The sequence below is a fragment of the Abramis brama genome (genome assembly GCF_963993115.1).
Source record: "Abramis brama genome assembly, chromosome: 2".
Lineage (NCBI taxonomy): Eukaryota > Metazoa > Chordata > Actinopteri > Cypriniformes > Leuciscidae > Abramis > Abramis brama.
In genome coordinates, this window is record NC_139964.1 from 5,200,106 (window position 1) to 5,221,223 (window position 21,118).

General features: G+C 38.6%; 1 protein-coding gene across 2 annotated transcripts; it reads right to left on the minus strand.

Moving 5' to 3' along the window:
- Positions 1–552: 552 nt before the first annotated feature.
- Positions 553–20,659, minus strand: LOC311077549 (uncharacterized protein). Of its 2 annotated transcripts, XM_084106081.1 has the most exons (6): positions 20,011–20,659; positions 18,671–18,741; positions 17,939–18,106; positions 16,261–16,639; positions 7,883–8,836; positions 553–865 (listed from the first exon to the last, which is right to left on the minus strand). In XM_084106081.1, the coding sequence occupies exons 1-6, from the start codon at positions 20,225–20,227 to the stop codon at positions 834–836; spliced, it is 1,821 nt and encodes a 606-aa protein (XP_083962207.1). In that variant the 5' UTR covers positions 20,228–20,659; the 3' UTR covers positions 553–833. The 2 variants fall into 2 exon arrangements, with proteins under 2 accessions (XP_083962207.1, XP_083962206.1); XM_084106080.1 differs by lacking the exon at positions 553–865 and having other exon boundaries at positions 7,091–8,836; positions 20,011–20,653.
- Between the last annotated feature and the right edge of the window lie 459 nt (positions 20,660–21,118).

Here is a 21,118-nt window from a genome sequence, read left to right on the forward strand (position 1 = left end):
TTATATTGTAAATAAAGAGATTTCCACTGGACTAGCAACTACACAGTCACCGTCTGTTAACCCTCTGGGATCTGAGGTGTTTTCTGGCCCTGGTTCTGACATGCTCTGACATTTGTGCTTATTTCTGTTACTTGTGACATTTTCATGGCTAAAGTCTGATTAAACTGTATTTAGCACAAACTCTGCTACAATGATATGTCAGCAGCATGTATATAAAAGTTTGAAGTTTTGAGATAATGACATTTATGCGTGGTTTGTGAAAAAAAAAAAGAAGAAAAATTGTCACTGAAATAATGTCATGAAACCCATACTGATTATTTCTTCACACAACATTTGAAAATTGTATCACATAGACTAGAATATTTGCTCCAAAATTATGTGAAAATCATCCTGCATACTCATTCAGATAAGACAATATATTGATTTAAAATTTGTAAGACATGTTATGTGTAAGAAAGCTTTATGCAAGGAGGCGTGAACACATGAATATTGATGTGGTTTCACACCTGAGAAAGACAAAGACCCTCCCCCTAATGGCCCTATTAGGAGCTATCAGGCCCTGTCATTCTGAGCAACCTTGCACAAAGAATGAGGAGATTTAAGAAAGAATGGCTTTTTGATTGTTTGGATTTATTTACAACACAACATAATCCAAAGATACACAACAAATGACAAAAAAACACATTATTTAACACACTGATCTAAAGACAGAGACTTGAACAGTCACACACCTTTGTGCCATTCCTGAAACATAGTACATACCTGTCATTTCCAAGGTGTTTGATTTTTCACTTTACCATGTTCATGTACAGAGACTCATGTAAATGTGGAAGTCAGCAGGACTCATCAGTGGGGCATCTGATCCCTGAAAAAAAAAAAAACCTGTAAAAATGCTGATATCAAGAGAAACTATAGGGCTGCACGGTTTTGGGAATACATTTTAAAAAATAAATCATAGATTTTTCTGGTTAAAATTGCACTTTAAAAATGACTATAGATATATATATATACTGTATATAAAATGAACACCAGATTTGTTGCGCTTTGTAGGCATATACTACCCAGTTAGCTTATGGGGCTTGTTGTGATTGGTCGTAGTGTTATACAAATTGCGTGCAGTGAGATTTTCAAATGCATGCTAGGTGCCACCCCTCGAGCTGGCCGATTTTCATTAGTCGATGACAGACCATTAATCTTTCAGATTTAGGTCTGGATTTCCAGGCTAGGCATACATGTAGGGCTGCATAAAATAATAATAACAATAGCCTATAGTGTAGTCAGTCTGGACGCGCGCATGTGTCTCTCGTCATGTCTCATCAACCCCTCTGTGTTGTGTTGTGTGGTGGTGCGATGCTGAATAGAGACTGGAGTCGAATTGCTGGTTCAGTGGTTCTTTTATCTGCATGAATTGGGAAAATGTAGTTAAATCATTGCATATAATCTCTGCTCAGACCTACCGTGGACTGAAGCAAGAGCGTGCCACGCGCCAATGACATCACAACAGCGACGAACGCAAAACTCATTAAGAAGTAATTTTTTAAATTTTTTTTCTATTCTTACATATCCATATTAATTTCCAACAGAAACCATTCAGATTTTGTGTGAATAAAAATAAATAAAACTAGTTACAAATCAATACTCGTTACATTCACCCCCTTCTGAATTCACCAAAATCCCAAAGACTTGACCAATTTCACTTATACACTTGACTTGGGTTTCCTAAATGTCTCTCCACCTATTTCAGCTTTCAACAGCCACAGCAAAATCCCCAGGGTTGAATTAACTCCGCTCAGAGAACATGTGGTCCCACTCTAAAGAGAGTTATAGTAACTCTGAATCTGAGTTAAAGTTAATGAGATAATTCAGTGATTAATTAAGTGATAATTGAGCATTAGTGATGAACACCTGCTGTGAACAAGCAGAATCACTAAAGGAAAGAGAAACACAAGAACTACAACTGACTTCAGACACAGTCAAAAGAAGACGTTAAATCTGTGAAGATCTCAGCAGAGGAGGATTAAACAACTCCACAAACAGCATTACCAGCTTCACTTATTACTAACCAGACTGACTTTATTTCTGGCAGACGTCTACAGAAGTTCTTATTGAGAAATGACAGTTTAGATGTTGATGTTTTATAGGAATTTTGGAAATTGTGTTGGCTTTAGTTGGGCGGTTTGAATCTTTTTATGTGAGTTTGTGGGCTTTGTAACTGTTTACCAAAACCATAACTTGTTAAAAAGAAAGCCAAAAAATCTATGATCAAGTGATATAGTTTTCAGCATCGTAAGGTAGGATATTTACTAATATTTTTCCTGACCAAAAGTGCACTGAAAAAAATGTGGAGTGACATTTACTTAAAAAAAGCTAGGCAACTTTTTCCACACAGAAAGTGCTTGTAATCTTTACTCGGGCTATTTCAATTAGTAATTAATTGTAAAAGTAATTAAATTGAACAAATTATAATTGAGTAATAATTAATCAAATTAATTCCTTAAAAGTTAACCATTTAAAATGAGTAAAATTTACAAAATATCTTTTATTGCCAACATTGAAGACACCTGGTGTTAACAAGCAGAATCACTGAAGGAGAAAACCATAATTAAAGTCACCATTGTGGAGATAAGTGTGTGTTTTAGTTGGGCTCTTGACCCTTAAATTATTAACTTTAAGTTTCGTTTGACTGCTGTACCTGAGTTATAACAGCCAGATGAACAAATAGAAAAGGTGATCTGATGGTGTTGGTTGTGTTTTAACATAATCATTATTTCTCATATAGAGTCCAATTTAGTTATATTAATTATAGCAGCACTGTCCTTGTACGGGAGAATATTTGTAACTTTTACAATGTAAACAAAAATAAATTCCAAAAAGTTTCTCTTTTACAAAAAAGAGACACACAGACATCAATAATCAGCCTGTGAATCTCAACAATGGTGACATTTATAAAGCATGTTGCAGTGCATTCTGGGTGCCACCAATCAAAACTCATTCATGGCTCCCATCATGCATTGCTGCATGAATAAATAATGAGCTTATGATCAGAGGTGATCTGTTTGTCACCATTGATGAGATTCATACGCAAAATCTTGATGTGTGTGTGTGTGTGCCTATAAAAAGTGTATATATATATAATTTTTTTATTTAATTGATTTATGGATTTCATTGAACAGACTATAAATATAATGCTGCTATAATTAATATAGTTCACCTAACTCATGAATTGGACTCTATATGAGTTCAGTGATTCAGGTCAAATGATTGTGAAATAATGATTATGTTAAAACACAACCAACACCATCAGATCACCTTTTCTTTTTGCTCATCTGGCTGTTATAACTCATGTACAGCAGCCAAACGAAACTTAAAGGGATCAAGAATCAGAATATGAATCTTAACAATGGTGACGGCTGGGAGTCACCATAGTATAAAACTCATGGCTCCCAGCATACATTGCAGCATGACAAAATTTAAAAGCCATGCGTTTGTGTAAGAAAAATATCCATATTTAAAACTTAAAAACTAAAATAACTAATATGTGGAGTTGTTTAATCCTCCTCTGCTGAGATCTTCAGAGATTTAATGTCTTCTTTTCTCTTCAGTTGATTTCATCTGAGGCTGTGTCTGAAGTCATTTGTTTACTGTAAAATCTAAGTCAAATTTACTAAACAAAATAAGTTAATTTCTGAGAATGTATTTATGTGAACTCAATGACTGCTCATGAGAGTAAATGTTGAAATGAAGTGTTATTTTATGTGTTTTACACATCTGTTAGTGTGTAATGATCTGTTGGGATTAAAAAAAAATTGTTGAATTTTGTGGGTCACCATTGTGCAAGAGAGTAAAGCCAGTTACCATTTATTTTGTTACATGAACTTCTTTAAAATGTATTTATACCAACCCCCATTTTATTCAAAACAGTAAGCAAGTTGAAAAATATTAACAAATACGTAAAACATGGGCTAAAAAATACAACAGTCAGTGTGTGTGTTTGTTAATCAGTCTCACAACTGTCATTGGGTTATACACTGTCCCATTTTGTTGAATCTTTTAGCCTCCAATAGAAGTAAATGTGTACTTCTAGGTTTTATTTTACATTTAAGCAATTTTTAAAAAATAAATATAAAATATACACAACAAAATAATCTTATTAAGTTGATCCAGTGCAGTAATTTAACATCTATTAACCTGGTCGCAAATCAATTATTACCCAGAAGTGATTTGTTTTATCATCTCATCTCATCTATTCAATTCAATTCAATTCAATTCACGTTTATTTGTACTGCGCTTTTCACAATACATATAATTTCAAAGCAGTTTTACAGAAAATGCATGAGTCCACATTACAATTTACAGTGATCTGTTATCAGAGGTGACTGTGTCCAAATAATGTCCATATTTCAAAATATCATGTATTCATTTAGGCAGAAACAAGGAGCTCATGATTACAATAAATAGAAAATTGTAGCATTAGTGCATGTTGATTCAGAGTTTGCATCATCTGAAGTCTTCGCAGGAGTTGGCGCCGTCTCTTCACGTGTTGAGCATCCGAAGTCTTCATAAGAACCTGGTCCAAACAGGAGCCGACATAATCTTCTCAGAGTTTTGTGCTGTAACCCTAGTACAACCACCCCTTTATGTTTATGTATGTTATTTTTGCATCTATATCTATATCTATATCTATATCGTATCTTTATATCTTTATACATGTTTTGAATACCTATTTAATCAGTTTTTAAGTTCTATAAAATAAAAACATACTTTTGTGGCATCGAATCAACTTTTTGTTTGAATTTTAATTACTTTATGTGTAAAGCACTTTGAATTACCATAGAGTATTAAATGTGCTATATAAATAAACTTGCCTTGCCTTTTTTAATTTTGCAGTGGTTTAATGCTGTGCTGATAAATGTTTGTTAAACATTTTTATAAAAAGACTTTAAAAAACAAAGTTCCAAAATGACAATGAGTGAAATACACTTAAAACCTGTAACAGCTTTTCATTCTATTTCAAGACTAATCTTCGCATATTTTCACTTTACTTTTTGCTTTTCTTCACTGCTACTACTGCTACTCCCACTGCTACCACACAGACTACTCCTAAAGTAATTCCAGTTTTCCCCCAGCTAAGCCTTCGCTGGACACCATTAAACATCTCATTAGTGTAGTGCTTTCCTCCATTTTTCAGCACCATTTCATCCATCTTCTCCAGCAGCTCATTGACTTGATCCTGATTCTTTCTGTCTTCATTGTTGAATGCATGATATCTGCCACCACAGCTCATAACAAACCGCCGTAGATCAGGACTGTCTTCTATACGTTCTTTCAGTGGTTCACGCAGTGAATCAGCGTGAGTGAACAGGATGATGGTGTGACGTGCAGCTTCTTCTCCAAAGTTCTCCTGAATCCATTTCACAGCGTTCTTCTTTTCATCTGTGAATCTCTCATCCAGTCTGATGACCAGCAGGAACACATGAGGGCCAGGAGCAGACATTTCCATACATTTCTTAATTTCTGCCCTAGTTTTGTTTTCACTATAATTTTCTGTCGATGTATCTTGCAGGCCTGGAGTGTCGATTATTGAGATACTCCTTTTACCCTTTCTTGTCATTTTTCTCTCAGAATATTTTGTAACCGAGTCTGGATTTAAATCCACTAAGAACACATCTCTGCCCAGGATTGTGTTTCCTGTTGCACTCTTTCCAGCTCCAGTCACACCCAACATAACAATCCTCAGATCTCCTGAAGATAGAAAGACGAATTGTTTTCAAAATAACACACACACGTTTGTTTAGAAATACTTGTGAGAACCTCCATAGATGTAATGGTTTTTTATACTGTACAAACTGTATATTCTCTCTCTGGGAAAAAAACGTTAGTTATGTTTAGTACTATTTTCATTGATTTCATGATTTCTCTCTTTTGACTATTTTCCACATGCTTACACAACATAATAGATTAATTTATGAATTATTCCTTTATCAGGTCAAGTAATAAACTGATTGCTCGCCTCTATTAAATTTTACATCAGTGCTTTTTTCTAACTTGGTTTTTTATTGCATTTATTTTTCTGATATTTCATATTCTCAGAGATTTTAAAATCTCATTTGCTTCTTAAATTTGGTATAGCTGTATCAGTTTTATCAATTTCTCGAATGATTTTCCAATTCAATATACCATTTTGTTTGTCTTTTTTCATTATTTTAATTTTTAGAAATTCAATAGCTTTGTTTAGAAATAAATAAAATTTTGTTAGAATGTCCAGAATAAGATTAATTTTCTTCTTGATTAACTGCATCAGATTAATCAGGTGATTTACTGACCTGTAATTGGTGGTGCCATTTCTCAAGAAATCCTCTTTTTCTGATTCAGATGCTCAATGATCACTTTTACTTGCTCTGCTCTCTCTCTCTTTCTTGATCTGGATGAATCAATGACGGATGAATGGAAAGGACAGACTGAAACTGCTCAGGTTAACTCCCCGTATTTGAGTATATGATCACATGACTGCAGCGTGCAAATGTTTCGCTTTAACCTTTCAGAGATATTGCAGTTATTAATAATTAAATAATTAAATTAAATACTCTTTGTCAGTCTAAATGGAAAGTTTTATTTTACCTGGATGTTCTTAAATAATTTAATTGTTTAATATCTTAGTACATTTAAAAAGTTTCATTTGGTACATAAATCTCCTGTAGAGGATTTGAAAGAAGGAAAGGACAAGCTAAACATAACTCAGATAATGGTTATGTTTCTAAACTGGAATATGCTCATCAACTGTAGAGTTTGCTGTTAAGGGGATTTTGATTTTTATAAAATTACTTGCAAATGTACAGTCATTTTGTGTGTGTGTGTGTGTGTGTTTGGATCCTATTTCCAGAATATAGTCACGTATTTGTTGTATATTTGTTATATTTTTATATATGTTATAATGCATGGCCTTCATAGTGTAATTATATTGCAACCTAAAAGCTGTAAAATATCCCCACCTAGTGTTCAAGTCAAATATCTCTACCTACAGACAAATGACAAATTTGACAGGCAGCAGACTTAAAAACAGGTAATTAGCAAAACAAGACAGAGAAAAGTCTGGCATGCCAGTGCACTTTTAATTCTGGACCTCTGGTCACTGAGACAGTAATTAGTGTTTGGCATGTAATAGAGTGGTAAATATCAGCATTAAGCTATTTTTTTTTTTTACCACATAAAACCATATAAAATGGTTCTGATATATAGTATGTTAAAAAACTCCAAATTGCATAAAGAGCCAAGAGTCAAACTGACCAACAAAAAGAAACACTGATCATCATAATGATGACCAACATTTTCAATAAGACATTAAGATCTAAACCTCTGTTAATTCTCAATAAGAACTTCTGTAGACGTCTGACAGAAATAAAGTCAGCCTGGTTAGTAATAAGTGAAGCTGGTAATGCTGTTTGTGGAGTTGTTTAATCAGATCTTCAGAGATTTAATGTCTTCTTTTCTCTTTAGCTAATCAGAATTATAACCAGACTGACTTTATTTCTGTCAGACGTCTACAGGAGTTGTTATTGAGAATTGACATTAATTCGATTTTTATGTGGCTGCTGTGACAGTGTGTTTGTCAAACATATTAGCTAATAGTAATAGCTCAAGTTACAATCATTGTTCTATTCTGTCCAACACAACTTCATATACAGAGTTTAGTTCAATCCATCTCTACTCTCTCAATCCACAAGCTCAATGTGACACTGCCTCCTACTGGCAGAAAGAGCTCAATGTACAGTTTCAGGAGGAGCTCAATGAGTCTTATATCCAGATTTACTGATGAAAAGACACTATGATGATTCAGGAGCAGTTTGTTCTTTAGCATGTTTCTTCTGGTGGGTCTGAAAACTACCTAAATAAGCGAATCTCTCGTCGCAGATGGAGCAGCGGTAAGGCTTCTCTCCTGTATGAACTCGCTCATGAGTCTTCAGGACGTCTAACCGAGCAAACGTCTTGTCACACTGAGAACACTTGAACGATCTTTCTCCCGTATGAATCCGCTGGTGATTTTTTAAGGTACACTGTTTAGCGAAACTCTTCCCACAAACACCACAGTTATACGGTCTTTCTCCAGTGTGAACTCTCTGATGAAATGCAAAATTAACCGGACTAAAGAAGCTCCTCCCGCAGTAGGAGCACAGGTACGGTTTCTCTCCGGTGTGAGTCCTCTCGTGGCAAATCAATTGAGATTTGTGACGGAATCTTCTATCGCAGTGTGAACACTGATATGGTTTCCCCTCAGAATGTATTTTCTGGTGTGACTTTAGACAGCTTGAGTTTGTAAAGGTTTTCCCACATTCGCTGCACTGGAACGGCCTCTCGTTGGTGTGAACGCGCAAATGGATCGTCAGATGGGATTTGTGGTTGTAACTCTTCTCGCAGTGAGGGCACTTGTACGGCTTTTCCCCCGTGTGGACTCGCTTGTGAACAAGAAGAGATTGTTTGGTGCTGAAATACTTGTCACACTCGCTGCAGTGGAAAGTCTTTTCGCCAGTGTGTGTGTTTATATGAGCTCTCATATTAGATGGAGTGGTGAAAAAATCCTTCCCGCACTGTTCGCAGTGAAACTCCTTCTTCACTCTGTGCTCTTTTGAATGACGTCTCTTCTCTTCTAAGGTAGGAAAGCTGATGTTGCATCTCTTGCATGTCAAGTCTTTATCTTCTGTGTGTGTCCTCTCATGTCTTGCTAAATTTCCCAGTGAGCTCAATGTTTTCCCACAGGTGACGCAGGAGAAACTCTTGACCTTCAGCTGCTCTTTTGATGTCGAGGTTGTTTCTTCATCAGAAGATGAACCGCCATTCACATCTGAAAATAAAAAAGGTATTAAAATGTCGGTAACACTATACAATAAGGTTCCATTAGTTAATGCATTAGTTAACATGAACTAACCATGAACAACGCCCCTGTTCAGCATTAGTTAATCTTTATGTTAACTCACACATATACTAATGCATCTATTCACATTAACAGCACAATTAGTTAACATTAGATAACATGAACTAAACTTGAACAATGCCTGTGAAAAGCGTTACTGTTTTGTAAGGTTAACTTACTGTACATGTATACATTAGTTTATGTAGCAGTTGAAACACAGGATGAACATTTCTAAATCCCCATCTTACCCTAAAGGTAAAAATACTGTTGTGTACCTCATCAACATTATTTAATAATAAGGCATTGATTTGGGCTGTTGGTAAACATAATTCTACATCGAGAAACTAGCGGGAAAACTTGTTCGTTTATACGCACTTTACTATCATTACTTGCATTCAACAAAGTATTTATTAATGGATTTTGTGAACCTTATTGTAAAGTGTACACTATTTCAACATTAACTGATGTGTTACTAACATTTGAAGACTCTTTATTAACATGACTTACCATTAATAATTTTGTGTAGGCTATATAATGAAGGTTGTGAAATAGGTTGTGGTGTGGGTGGCAATGATTAGCACAACGATAACTGACCTTCTCATCTGAGCGGCTTCAGCACTCAAACACAGTGTGACCAGATGACCAATCAATTAATTGTATTAATAGTTTTGTATCATAAAAATTTGTATGCTCATGTTAATGAGTTAATAAGTAGCGTTAAGGGTATCTTTGAAGCTTACTCTGTGTTTGTGTTTGGCTTGTTAAACTTGCCAGTCACGTGACCAGGCACTGGAGGTAAAAATGGTGGAGCGGACAGGGAGTACGGCAGGTGCTGCAGGAGTTTGCTCGGTCGAAACCAAATATAAGTACAAGACTAATCTCAATAAGAATTTTTTTTTTTTGGCAAATAAAACATCAAATTTAAAACTGGAAGAGGATTAAGCCAATTTATTGGAAATATGGCGTACAGAGGCACCATGATTATTTACATCTTTGCTCTCCTGCTGGTTTCATACCGTTGCTGCTGGTCCGGCCGAGCCGGCGGTGTTGTGCAGGGGAACCTTGTTGTCTTAGCTCAGTTGAGTCATCAAGTTGTATATTCAAATATCCTGAGCAATGGAAAGGCTAATATACCAACTACTACCTGGCCACGCTCTATGATGAAACATCCAAGCCCAAACTACAGGCTAACCAGCTACTGGATAATTACGATCCTACTGGCAGGTGACGTTCATTCAAATCTGGGTCCAGTCTGCAAAGTTGAACTATAGCCATTATTGCCGGATATACCTCAGTTTGTAAATGCCACTGAATTGCATCAAGGAAGCGACAACCGATCTGTAAGTCTGATCGCAACTCTACAAAACACTATTCTTCACCTGAATGGCTGTATACATAAAGAACAATTAAATAGAATGACGACTAAAAGGAAGTTTGAACTTTTTCAACCAGTAAACCAGGCTAAAGTCTTGTGGGACAAACGACTAAAACTCAAAAGACTGCTCGTCAGACATTTGAATATAAGAAGTATCAAAGACTGAGCAAATTGGGGGTCTGCTGATGGATTCAAATTTTGACTTTCATTTTCCCTCGGAATCATGGCTAACTGAGTTATCACCAACAACTGCTTTTGCTGTACAGGGGTTTGCTGTACATAGGTGTGTTAGCCAAGACAGCCCCACAACATCCAGAGACTTGAGGTACTCAGGGCGGATCTCATCCACCCCTGGTGCCTTGCCACTGAGGAGCTTCTTAACTACCTCGGTGACTTCAGCTTGGGTGATGGACGAGTCCACCCCTGAGCCCTCAGCCTCTGTTTCCTCAATGGAAGACATGTCGGCGGGATTGAGGAGATCCTCAAAGTATTCCTTCCACCATTCGATGACATTCCCAGTTGAGGTCAACAACTGCCCAACTCCACTGTAAACAGCATTGGTAGGGCACTGCTTCCCTCTCCTGAAGCACTGGAGGCTTTGCCAGAATCTAGAGGCCAGTCGGTAGTCCTTCTCCATGGCCTCACCGAACTCCTCCCAGGCCAATTTTTTTGCCTCCACAACCACCAGGGCTGCAGTCCGCTTGGCCTGCCGGTACAAGTCAGCTGCCTCAGGAGTCCCACAAGCCAGCCAGGCCCGATAGGACTCCTTCTTCAGCTTGACCTTACGGCCACAGCACCGAGCGGCCGTGTCGACAATGGAGGTGGAGAACATGGTCCACTCGGACTCCTTGTCTCCAGTCTACCATGGGATCCAGTCGAAGCTCCGCCAAATGTTTCCAGCAGACCCTTACAGTATGTTTGGGTCTGCCGAGTCTGTCCAGCTTCCTCCCCTGCCATCGGATCCAACTCACCACCAGGTGGTGATCAGTTGACAACTCCGCCCCTCTCTTCACCCGAGTGTCCAAGACATACGGCCGGAGGTCGGATGAAAAGACCACAAAGTCGATCATCGACCTCCGGCCTAGGGCATCCTGATGCCACGTGCACTGATGGACACCCTTATGCTTGAACATGTTGTTTGTTATGGACAAGCTGTAACTAGCACAGAAGTCCAATAACAGAATACCACTCGGGTTCAGATCAAGGGGGCTGTTCCTCCCAATCACGCCCCTCCAGGTGTCACTGTCGCTGCCCACGTGGGCATTGAAGTCCCCCAGTAGAACGACGGAGTCCCCAGTTGGATCACTTTCCAGCACCCCTCCCAGAGACCCCAAGAAGGCTGGGTACTCTACACTGCCGTTTGACCCATAGGCGCACACGACAGTGAGATACCTATCCCCGACCCGAAGGCGCAGGGAAGTGACCCTCTCGTTCACCGGGGTAAACTCCAACACATGGCGGCTGAGCTAGGGGGCTATAAGCAAACCCACACCAGCCCGCCGCCTCTCACCATGGGCAACTCCAGAGTGGTAAAAAGTCCATCCTCTCTCAAGGAATGTGGTTCCAGAGCTCAAGCAGTGCGTGGAGGTGATCCCGATCTCTAGTCGGTACCTCTCAACCTCCCGCACAATCTCAGGCTCCTTCCCCGCCAGCAAAGTGACGTTCCACATCCCTAGAGCTAGTTTCCGTGTCCAGGGATCGGGTTGTCGAGGCTCCCGCCTTCGACTGCCGCCCAATCCACTAAGCACCAGCCCCTTACAGTCCCTCCTGCTGCGCCATGCCGGGCGACGTCACGGTCCTTGATTTTAAGTCCATCATAAGAGGTTTTTGAACCGCTCTTAGTCTGACCCGTCACCTAGGACCTGTTTGCCTTGGGAGACCCTACCAGGGGCAAATAGCCCCGGACAACATAGCTACTAGGGTCATTCGGGAACTCAAACCCCTCCACCACGGTAAGGTGGCAGTGCAAGGAGAGGTATGGAATTCCATACCAATAAACATCTGAAACATTGATAGCTTCACAATTTTTAAAACCAAGCTTAAGTACTGGCTACTATCAGAACAAATCTGCAACCACTGATGACTGTGTTGTAATTAATTTGTTTTTATATACTGATTTTGTAAATCTTACATTCCTGGACATATGTATGTTGATGTTTTATGCGGTGTATATGTATTATTGTATGTTATTTCATTTGTTTACCTGCCCATTGACATGCTTTTAAAGCTACTGTTATCCTTTGGCCTTCAAACACTTTAAAAGGCACGTGTGCAGATCGGGAAAATCAAAATTCTTTTTTTTAAAGGGTCATGAAACCCTAAACCAAATTTTCTGAGATTTTAACAGAGGTATGTGTGTTGAACACCATTGAAGACAATGTTAGCATCTGTTAGATTTAATAGTAGGGAGACAATGGTAAAATTTTAGTTTTTTTCAATTTTCATCTTCCAGGTTTAAAATCTTCATTGTGTCCTAGTACTTTGATGACTCATTGGTTTCTCTTAATTATTCATGGCACCACGTGGAACTTTCCAATGACAGACATGTCAAACTGTGATATCGCGTATTAGATGAGAGAGGCAATGATGGGACGCGCGTTTGTTTTCGTGGTGCAAAAGTTCCAGTGCATCTTTCCCTGCGATGCTGCCAGGGCTAGACTCTGGCTGCGGGTGGTTGGTTGGCCATCAACCACGGACACATCTAAACTATGTGTGTGTAGCAACCATTCAACTGGAGAATGGTGGACTTCGGCCTTGTACACCAATGCAAGTTTCGTCTTGCAAGTGATGCGGTCCCGAGGACTTTTCTATCGCTTCAGAGGTGTGTGTGTGTGTGTGTCTAAAATGTAACCCTGACCGTTTTACTTGCCTTTTGTTAAATAATCACTTGTTATTAAAATTTAGATTTCGATAATACCTCAATTGTATGGAACGTATGCTTAATTTGTGCAAATTTCTATGTCACTGTCCATCTTTATTATGTGGGTTTAGGGGGCGCGTAGATCTAGGCTATGTACGGAACGTTTTTTGTTTTGTTTTTTAAGCAGAAAATTTATTATTTTCAAATATATGCATTTATAGTGTGTATATAAACAAATATATATTTTATAATGACATAATTGTAAATGCATGTACATTTATATGTTTTAAATACAATTATGATTACTGTAGGCTAATACATGTAGCAGTGCATTCAGTTACTTTTGAAAGGACAAAAATAAGGTGTCAGTGTATTTCATTAGACTTTAACTTTGTCAGCTATAAAAAAATCTAGCATTTCCTCATGTTTTACCACTGATTTTTAGTGACAGTCGATATGCATGGGCCACTGGCGATGATAGTCTCTAGACTCTTTATTAACATGACTTACCATTAATAAATGATTATTATATTATTAAATGCTTTATTAATGGTAAGTCATGTTAATAAAGAGTCTACAAATGTTAGTAACACATCAGTTAATGTTGAAATAGTGATTTTTAAAAATAGAAAATTTAGATTTTCCCGATCTGCACGTGCCTTTTAAAGTGTTTGAAGGCAAAAAAAAAAAAAAAAAAAATTGTTGACAATAAACAATCACATATTCCAAGTTTCAGCAACTTATTTCTTTCCTAAATTAATCAATGTTTTTGGACTAATCTGTTCAATTAATGGTTCAATTGCTCACTTATGAAGACAGTCACTTGTCGCCACCTACTGGCTTAATAATGCAAATTGCGCAAACACAGGCAAGTGGAGTAATACAAACAATGAAGTCCCAGTGCGGACACTAGTGAAATATTCAAACACATTTGATACAAATATATTTATACAATAATAATGGCAATATATTTAATATGTGCTTGTGTTGTTAAATTGAGCTTATAGATTCCACTGTAATTGGCAAAGAACGTACAGTATATCTGTGTTAACTAATGGAACCTTATTGTAAAGTGTTACCAAAATGTCTAACTTAAAATGAACAATTAGATTTAATGAATCATGCACTTAACATCATGAAATTCTATAATATCCGTCTATGTTTTTCTATAACTTCTAGAGCTTAAAGGGGACCTATTATGCCCCTTTTCACAAGATGTAAAATAAGTCTCTAATGTCCCCAGAGTGTGTGAAGTTTTAGCTCAAAATACCCAACAGATCATTTTTTACAGCATGTTTAAATTGTCACTTTTTGGTGCTCAGAAAAACGCGCTGTTTTAGTGTGTGCCCTTTAAATGCAAATGAGCTGCTGCTGCACGGCACAGGGGGCGGAGCTTCATGAGCTCGCGCTCAGTCTCTCAGGACAATTTCATTTCACGAAATGATGATAATATCAGAAACTCTCAGAAACTGTTCATTTTGACCCGGAGTCGGACAATAATGCCTACAGAGTCAGAGTGCTGTATAGAGATGGAACAGGTATAGTTTAGTTTAATTACGTAAATAACGCATTTGTCATCTGCTTGTATGTATCCACTATTAATAGCCTAACGTTATACAAGTCTGCTGTTTCGGACCAGGTCCGAATGATGATCAAAAATATACTGATGAGTTTAATTAAGTTTATTGTACATCACACAATAGATGAAGCGTTAGTTTTACTCCAGAAAATCACCGTAAGAGCTGAGTGTGAACAGTATAAGAAGTGCGTAAGTACATAAACAAATTTCAGTAGAGTTGAGGGAGCATTTTCTCTTAAAAAAAAATAATTCCACCTCGTCTTCAGCGGCTGCCTCAGATTTCGGGAGTAAATAGAGAGAGCTATGTGGATTAATACGCTTGGGAGACATTCTCGTCAGTGCAGCAGTGATCAGGGCGGGTCTATGTTGAAACGGCAGTGTCTGTCAACACTCGTGGGCGGGGCCTGTATTAGTGACGTCACTAAAGCCGCATTCTGAAAACAGGTCGTTGGGAGACACTGCTGATGATTTATGGGGATTAATAAAAAAGGAGTGAGTGGATTTTTATCACTATTGGGTGGTTGTGTACACACACACATTCATGTCCAAACAGCATGCAAAAGTGAATTTTGCCTAATAGGTCCCCTTTAAAAATTAAAGATAAATGTGAAATTGTGATGCAGCTCATGATACAGTGTTTTCAACACATCGGTTCACAGTAACTAATGTCTGCACCTGCTGATTTAGGAACACAACTAAATGCTTACACACATTCTGACTAGGGATGCTCATATTGACCGTTTAACCATTAACCGGAAGTACAATTTTTGACCGATTAATACTATCAGTTAAATGGTTTAAAAGTGAAAAAATTTTTTTTTGAGTTTGCTGCATGGTTTAAGAAAATACTATATAGCCTATATTTATTAACTCACGGGGCGCGTCGACACGCACAACCACGTGTGCCTGCAGACATATTCTCTTGACTGGAGGAGAGCAAAGGCGCTTCCCGAAGCTGGCCACTCTAGCGAGACGTTATCTGTGTATTCCCGGGACATCTGTGCCATCGGAGAGGGTTTTTTCTGTCGCGGGTCTAACTGTCAACAGGCTGCGCTCCAGACTAACCCCACATCATGTAGACATGTTCGTTTTTTTAAATAAAAATTAGACAAGGTGTGGAATGAGGTAGGCCTGCTATTTTTATTTGACGAAAAAACGTAGTCTAACGGAAAAAAAATTGCCGGTTTTTCAAAGCTTCAAACGGATTCAGTGTTTTCTTTTTGTCATCTTAATTTGTAAATTAAGTTAAAAATGCTGCAGGTGCGTGAAAATTTGGTTCTGTTGTTGATCTGTTCTGTATGCTGCTGTTTGCACGTTAAAATATATCCGTGAAAAAAAAAAGTTTGTATTTTTAACGGGTCACAGATACGCGTCAATTTTATTTTTATTTAATGCCAATTCAATATTATACTCTTATCAGTTAACGGTTAATACTCGGATAACGAGCGGCGGTTGTCGGCCGGGAAAATTATCCGAAATGAGCATCCCTAATTCTGACTATGACTTACCATAACAAAAGATCATAAATGGAAGATACACACCTGAAGGAATAAAATCATCACTGTCATCATTTCGATCATCCTCATCCTCATTTTCTTCAACATCATTTCCTTCTTCATCCTCATTCTGAACATCATCCTCCTCCTCCTCCTCCTGGTTCTGTTGTTGTTCCTCTGCTGTGGTTTCTTCTCCTCGTCTCTCTATCAGGTTCCTGCAGTCCTCCAGTTTGACGGAGCACATCTTCATCTGCTGTTCTCCAGCGTTACAGTCAGAGGTTTGATCAGCAGATCCATGATCCTGAGCGTCAGTGTAACACAGTAAAGTGAGGCTGAGCTCTGAGTCCTGTGTGTCTCTGTATCTCCAGACTGAATCCTGAGCTTCTGTTCCATCACTCACACACACTGAAACCTTCTCCAGATCCTGACAAACACATCATAGATCAACACAAATAAACAACAACCTGCTGATATTAGCCTCATTACTCAGGAGTAATCTCTAGTGGGTATACTGGTGATTTGTTAGCATATTTTGCTGTTAACTTAAAGGGACACTTCACCCATTTGCATTAAGCTTTGTATTGTTAGAAACCCAGTCATATATTATAATAATCGTGGATTTTTCATTCATTTTTCCCTGAGATGGGAGAAATAAGGATTTAAGTGTTTTACTTCCTGCTTATTATGACGTAAAAATCATCATTTTGCGTCATAATAAGCAGGAAGTCACATTTCATTGAAAAGTGTAGAGACTACAAACACTGGCTCCTCATTATTCCAGGGGGAGGGACCCGCTCACGCTACAGGCCTATTACAGATCAGTGGGTGGGACTTCACTTTCTGAAACTGAAAGCAATATCCTCCATCTTGTTTGGAAGCTAAGCTAACAGGCGCTGTGGAGACAGATGTGAAGATATGACAATAGCGGAGGAGAGTGCTCAATATGATATAGAGGAAGAGGATTTCGGAAGTCTGATGCTTGAATCAGGTGTTTGTGGCTACCTTTACAAGTCGCATAGCGAAGAGCAGCCGAGGCAGAAGACCTGCCTGTCGCGGACGAGAAGCCCAGACTGGCTCGAGCTGGGGGCGGACTGGTGGCGCCGGTGATCTCACACCTCTCGTTTCAATCTAACTGAATTCATTCCGATTGGTGAATCTGACTGTAGTGTTTACATGAACGCTAAACAAGTGATCGGTTGATGTGCGCTTTACCCTTGCTAAGAAAATTTCCGCTCCTCCGTGAGAGATGCGAGACCCGGCGCGTCTCAGTAATGACGCCACCGGCCTCGCGCCGTTCTCCCGCGGCCGTCAGCCTCGTCCTGCTCGCCACAGTAAACATGATGAATGGCGACTGTAGAACGCAAAAGCCGAATCCCGGACATTTTGGGTCTCTAAATCCCTGGCAAACTCATCACTTACTGAGGCTAGCCTTGTTGTTTTCAACTGTGCTCTCTAACCGGTAGGCGTGGCCTCCTAAGGCAGCGAAGCAAGTGCATTCTGGGAGTTGTTGTCTTTCATCCACATAAGCCAAAAATACATTTTCTGGCTTTTCTCAGTCTAGAAAGCTCCAAATTCAAAAATTTCTCCACATTTCTTCTACTTAAATGACCTATTTTAAATACACATTCATCTTCCCAGAGGTGAAGTATCCCTTTAAGAAGTGAGAAGCTAACACAACTTTGGTTTGATTGAGCTGAAGGATGAAATGATGAGCTGTTCAAACCTCTCTGTTGGGGTTGTCTCCTCTTTCTCTCAGCTTTGCCTCCAGTGACGCCACCTCTTTCTTCAGCTGACAGATTTCAGTGATGAAATCCTCAATATCCAGCATGGACAGATCAGTTCCTACTGATTTACAGCAGATCACATCCATCTGTGCTCTCATGGTCAACATCTGAAGACAAACATCATCATCATTATTACAAGAGGCATTTATAATGAACTCACACTGATTTAAACTCAAAATGAAAAACTGAATATGAAAATGATTGCATTTTCTGATAATATTCATATACTAATAGACATTAATTTCAGATATAAATAAACATATGTTTAGGCGTGTATATGTTTAAATTCATTATCGTAAGAATATCATTATACATTATCATTATCTAAAACTGCTGGATTTAAACGCAGATTTCAGAAATTAAACATGATAATGTGATACTTGTACTCGTTTCTAAGCGTTATTTAAGTGTCCAGCATTGAAAATTAAACGTGTTAACTTTGGTTTCATTACAAATATCACAGTTAAAACACAGCTACTGTAGTAAGCAAAGGCTAATGTGTGTTTATAACTACAAATACACTTACTATTATTACAAATACCCGTTACTGTGGTAAAATCACGGTTAATTCATTTTTATAATGATAAATGTGAATAAGTAGTTCCTTTAAAGCTCATTAAAACACTACAGACAGAAAATCAACAATCACACACACAGTTAAAACAACACACCTCAGTCTGAGCGCCAGGCTTCCTCTTCTTCAGTGGTTTTACCGGCGGACTGAAGAGCGTCACAGCGACTCCTACAGGTTTCAGGAAGAAACGCTAGTCAGTAGATATCGTGATTCGTGTCTTCGTGAAGAGGAAGAAAAAAGTTTTTCCATCCAGAGGATTAATTTCTTTGCGGTAATTATTTTACCTGACATGGTGGCACAAATGTTCTGGGAAAACACATGACATTGAAAATGAATAACATTGAGTGAAAGGAAAACCATGCCCTTTTTTTCTAGTTTTTTTTAGATAGTTTGATGTTGGGATTAATGTTATTCAAAAAAGCATGGAACTATTTAATATCTGCCTCTGACCCAGACCAAAACAAACAAACATCATCAATGTAACGTCCCCACCAGACGATGTATTTTAAATAGGCATTCTTTTCCTGGTTTAAGACAAAATCTTCTTCCCATTTTCCCAGAAATAGACCTGCATATGATGGGCTGTAACAAGCCCCCATAGCACAACCTTTTATCTGTTTGAAAATCTTATCCTGGAAGATGAATATATTATTATTCAATGTCCATTCTGTTAATGACAGTAAAAAATCTGTAGGTGGCATTTCCGACTCAGGTCTCCTACTCAAAAAATGTGTCAGAACTGCAAGACCTTCTACATCCATATCTAGACAGATCTAAATTATCTGTCTAGATATGTATCAGAGCCTATATTTTGTAGTTGTGTGATCTTATTCAGAACATCTGTGGTGTCTTGGACAAATGCCAGAAGTGAAGACAAACAGGGTTCAATAAAATAGCCAATGTACTTAGAGATTGGTTCAGTGCGACTGTCATTACCAGAGATAACAAGTCTCCCTGCAGGGTTATCAACACACTTGGGTTTACAACACACTTATCAACACGCTTGCCACTCTTGGGTTTTCATTCCACAGAAAACCAAGTTCAGATTCAGAAATCCAGTCGTTGTCTTTGGCCACATATAGTAGTTGTCTCAGTTCCTCTTTCAGAGACTCAATAGGGTTAAATGTCAATGGCTGATAAAACTGTGTTGTTTAACTGACGAAAGGCCTCTTTTATATACATGTCCTTTCCCCAAATTACCATAGTACCACCTTTATCTGCATTTTTAATTACTACTGTCTTTGGATAGTATTTCCAAAGCCTTCTCTTCAGTGTGAGACAGATTACAATGCCTGGGTGATATTTTATTTTTAAACAAATTTTCAATATCATAATTCACCTTTTTAGCAAATGTACTTAATGCTGTATTCTGAACCAGTGGGCAGAAAGTTGATTTAGGCTTAAAAAGCCGCCTATGGGGAAAAGAGACTCTCTGACCTGTGTCTATGGAGCTTGCAGGTGTGGCCTGTGGCTTGTACCAGGTCTTGAGGTGTAGATTCCTGTAGAAGCGGAAGAGGTCTTTGTGTTGAATTCTTTGCAGAGTATAGGTTGGTGCAAAAATCAACCCTTTTGAAAGGACTTGGATGCTCTCCTCCGACAGAGCTTTGGCAAAAATGTTGATCACGGCTCGTGTCGGGTTCTGCTCCGTGTCCATCTGGGTTCCCAGTTTATTTCTGCCTCTCTGCGTTCTCCTCTTCCTTTGCTTTTGCTCCTGTTCCTCGATCGTTTCCACGTCCTCGCCCCGATCCACTCCCTCTTTAACTGGGGTGGGGTGGGTGCTCAAAAAAGCCTCCCGAGGTGTAGCAGGGCATTGAGCTTACGTCATCTTCACTGCTGGAAAAGTTGAACGAGACTGTTCTAGATCTTGGTCTCGCTGATGGGCCTCCAACTGTGCTCCTAGGAATTCACTTTTTCCCGCTGTAGACACTGCCCTCCTTATAGTCTGTAGCATCCCTCTGAAACTTACGTATTTTATCTTCTTTGCGGCTTTGGGTGAATTTCATGAGGTCTGTCTTAAGTTTGTCTTCAAATTCTTGTATGGAGGTGTTATTTGAATGTTGTGCTATTATCTTTTTCACCTCAGTGATTTCTTTCTTCATTTCTTCTCTGTCTTTATTTGACTCTTCTATAAGAAGTAACATCAAATCAGATGAGCACTTGTTGAGAATGGCTTCCCACCTGTCTCTGAAGTCCTTTTTGTCATCTCCTCCATAGGCTGGGAATTTATTGATCCTAAGGCCCCTGGAGGTATATCCTTTTCTCCAGTAGTCTGACAAAGTGACTGAATTAAGGTGGAGTCGTGTGTCTTTCTCGAATAGGTGCCTTGGTTCTTTGTAGGTTCTGTGGAGATCAGCTTTGGGTAACTCTCCGTCTGGTAAATCATCCAACAGTGAAGTTTTTGTGATAATCCGTTGTCCCTCTTCAAGAGAGTAAGAAAATGTTTATCCATCTTGATGTGACAAGTCAAAAAAATGGTCCAACTCAGAAAACTGTGGAGCTGCTCCTTAAAGCATGTCCCAAGTGCATGTAAGATTTGCCAAATGTC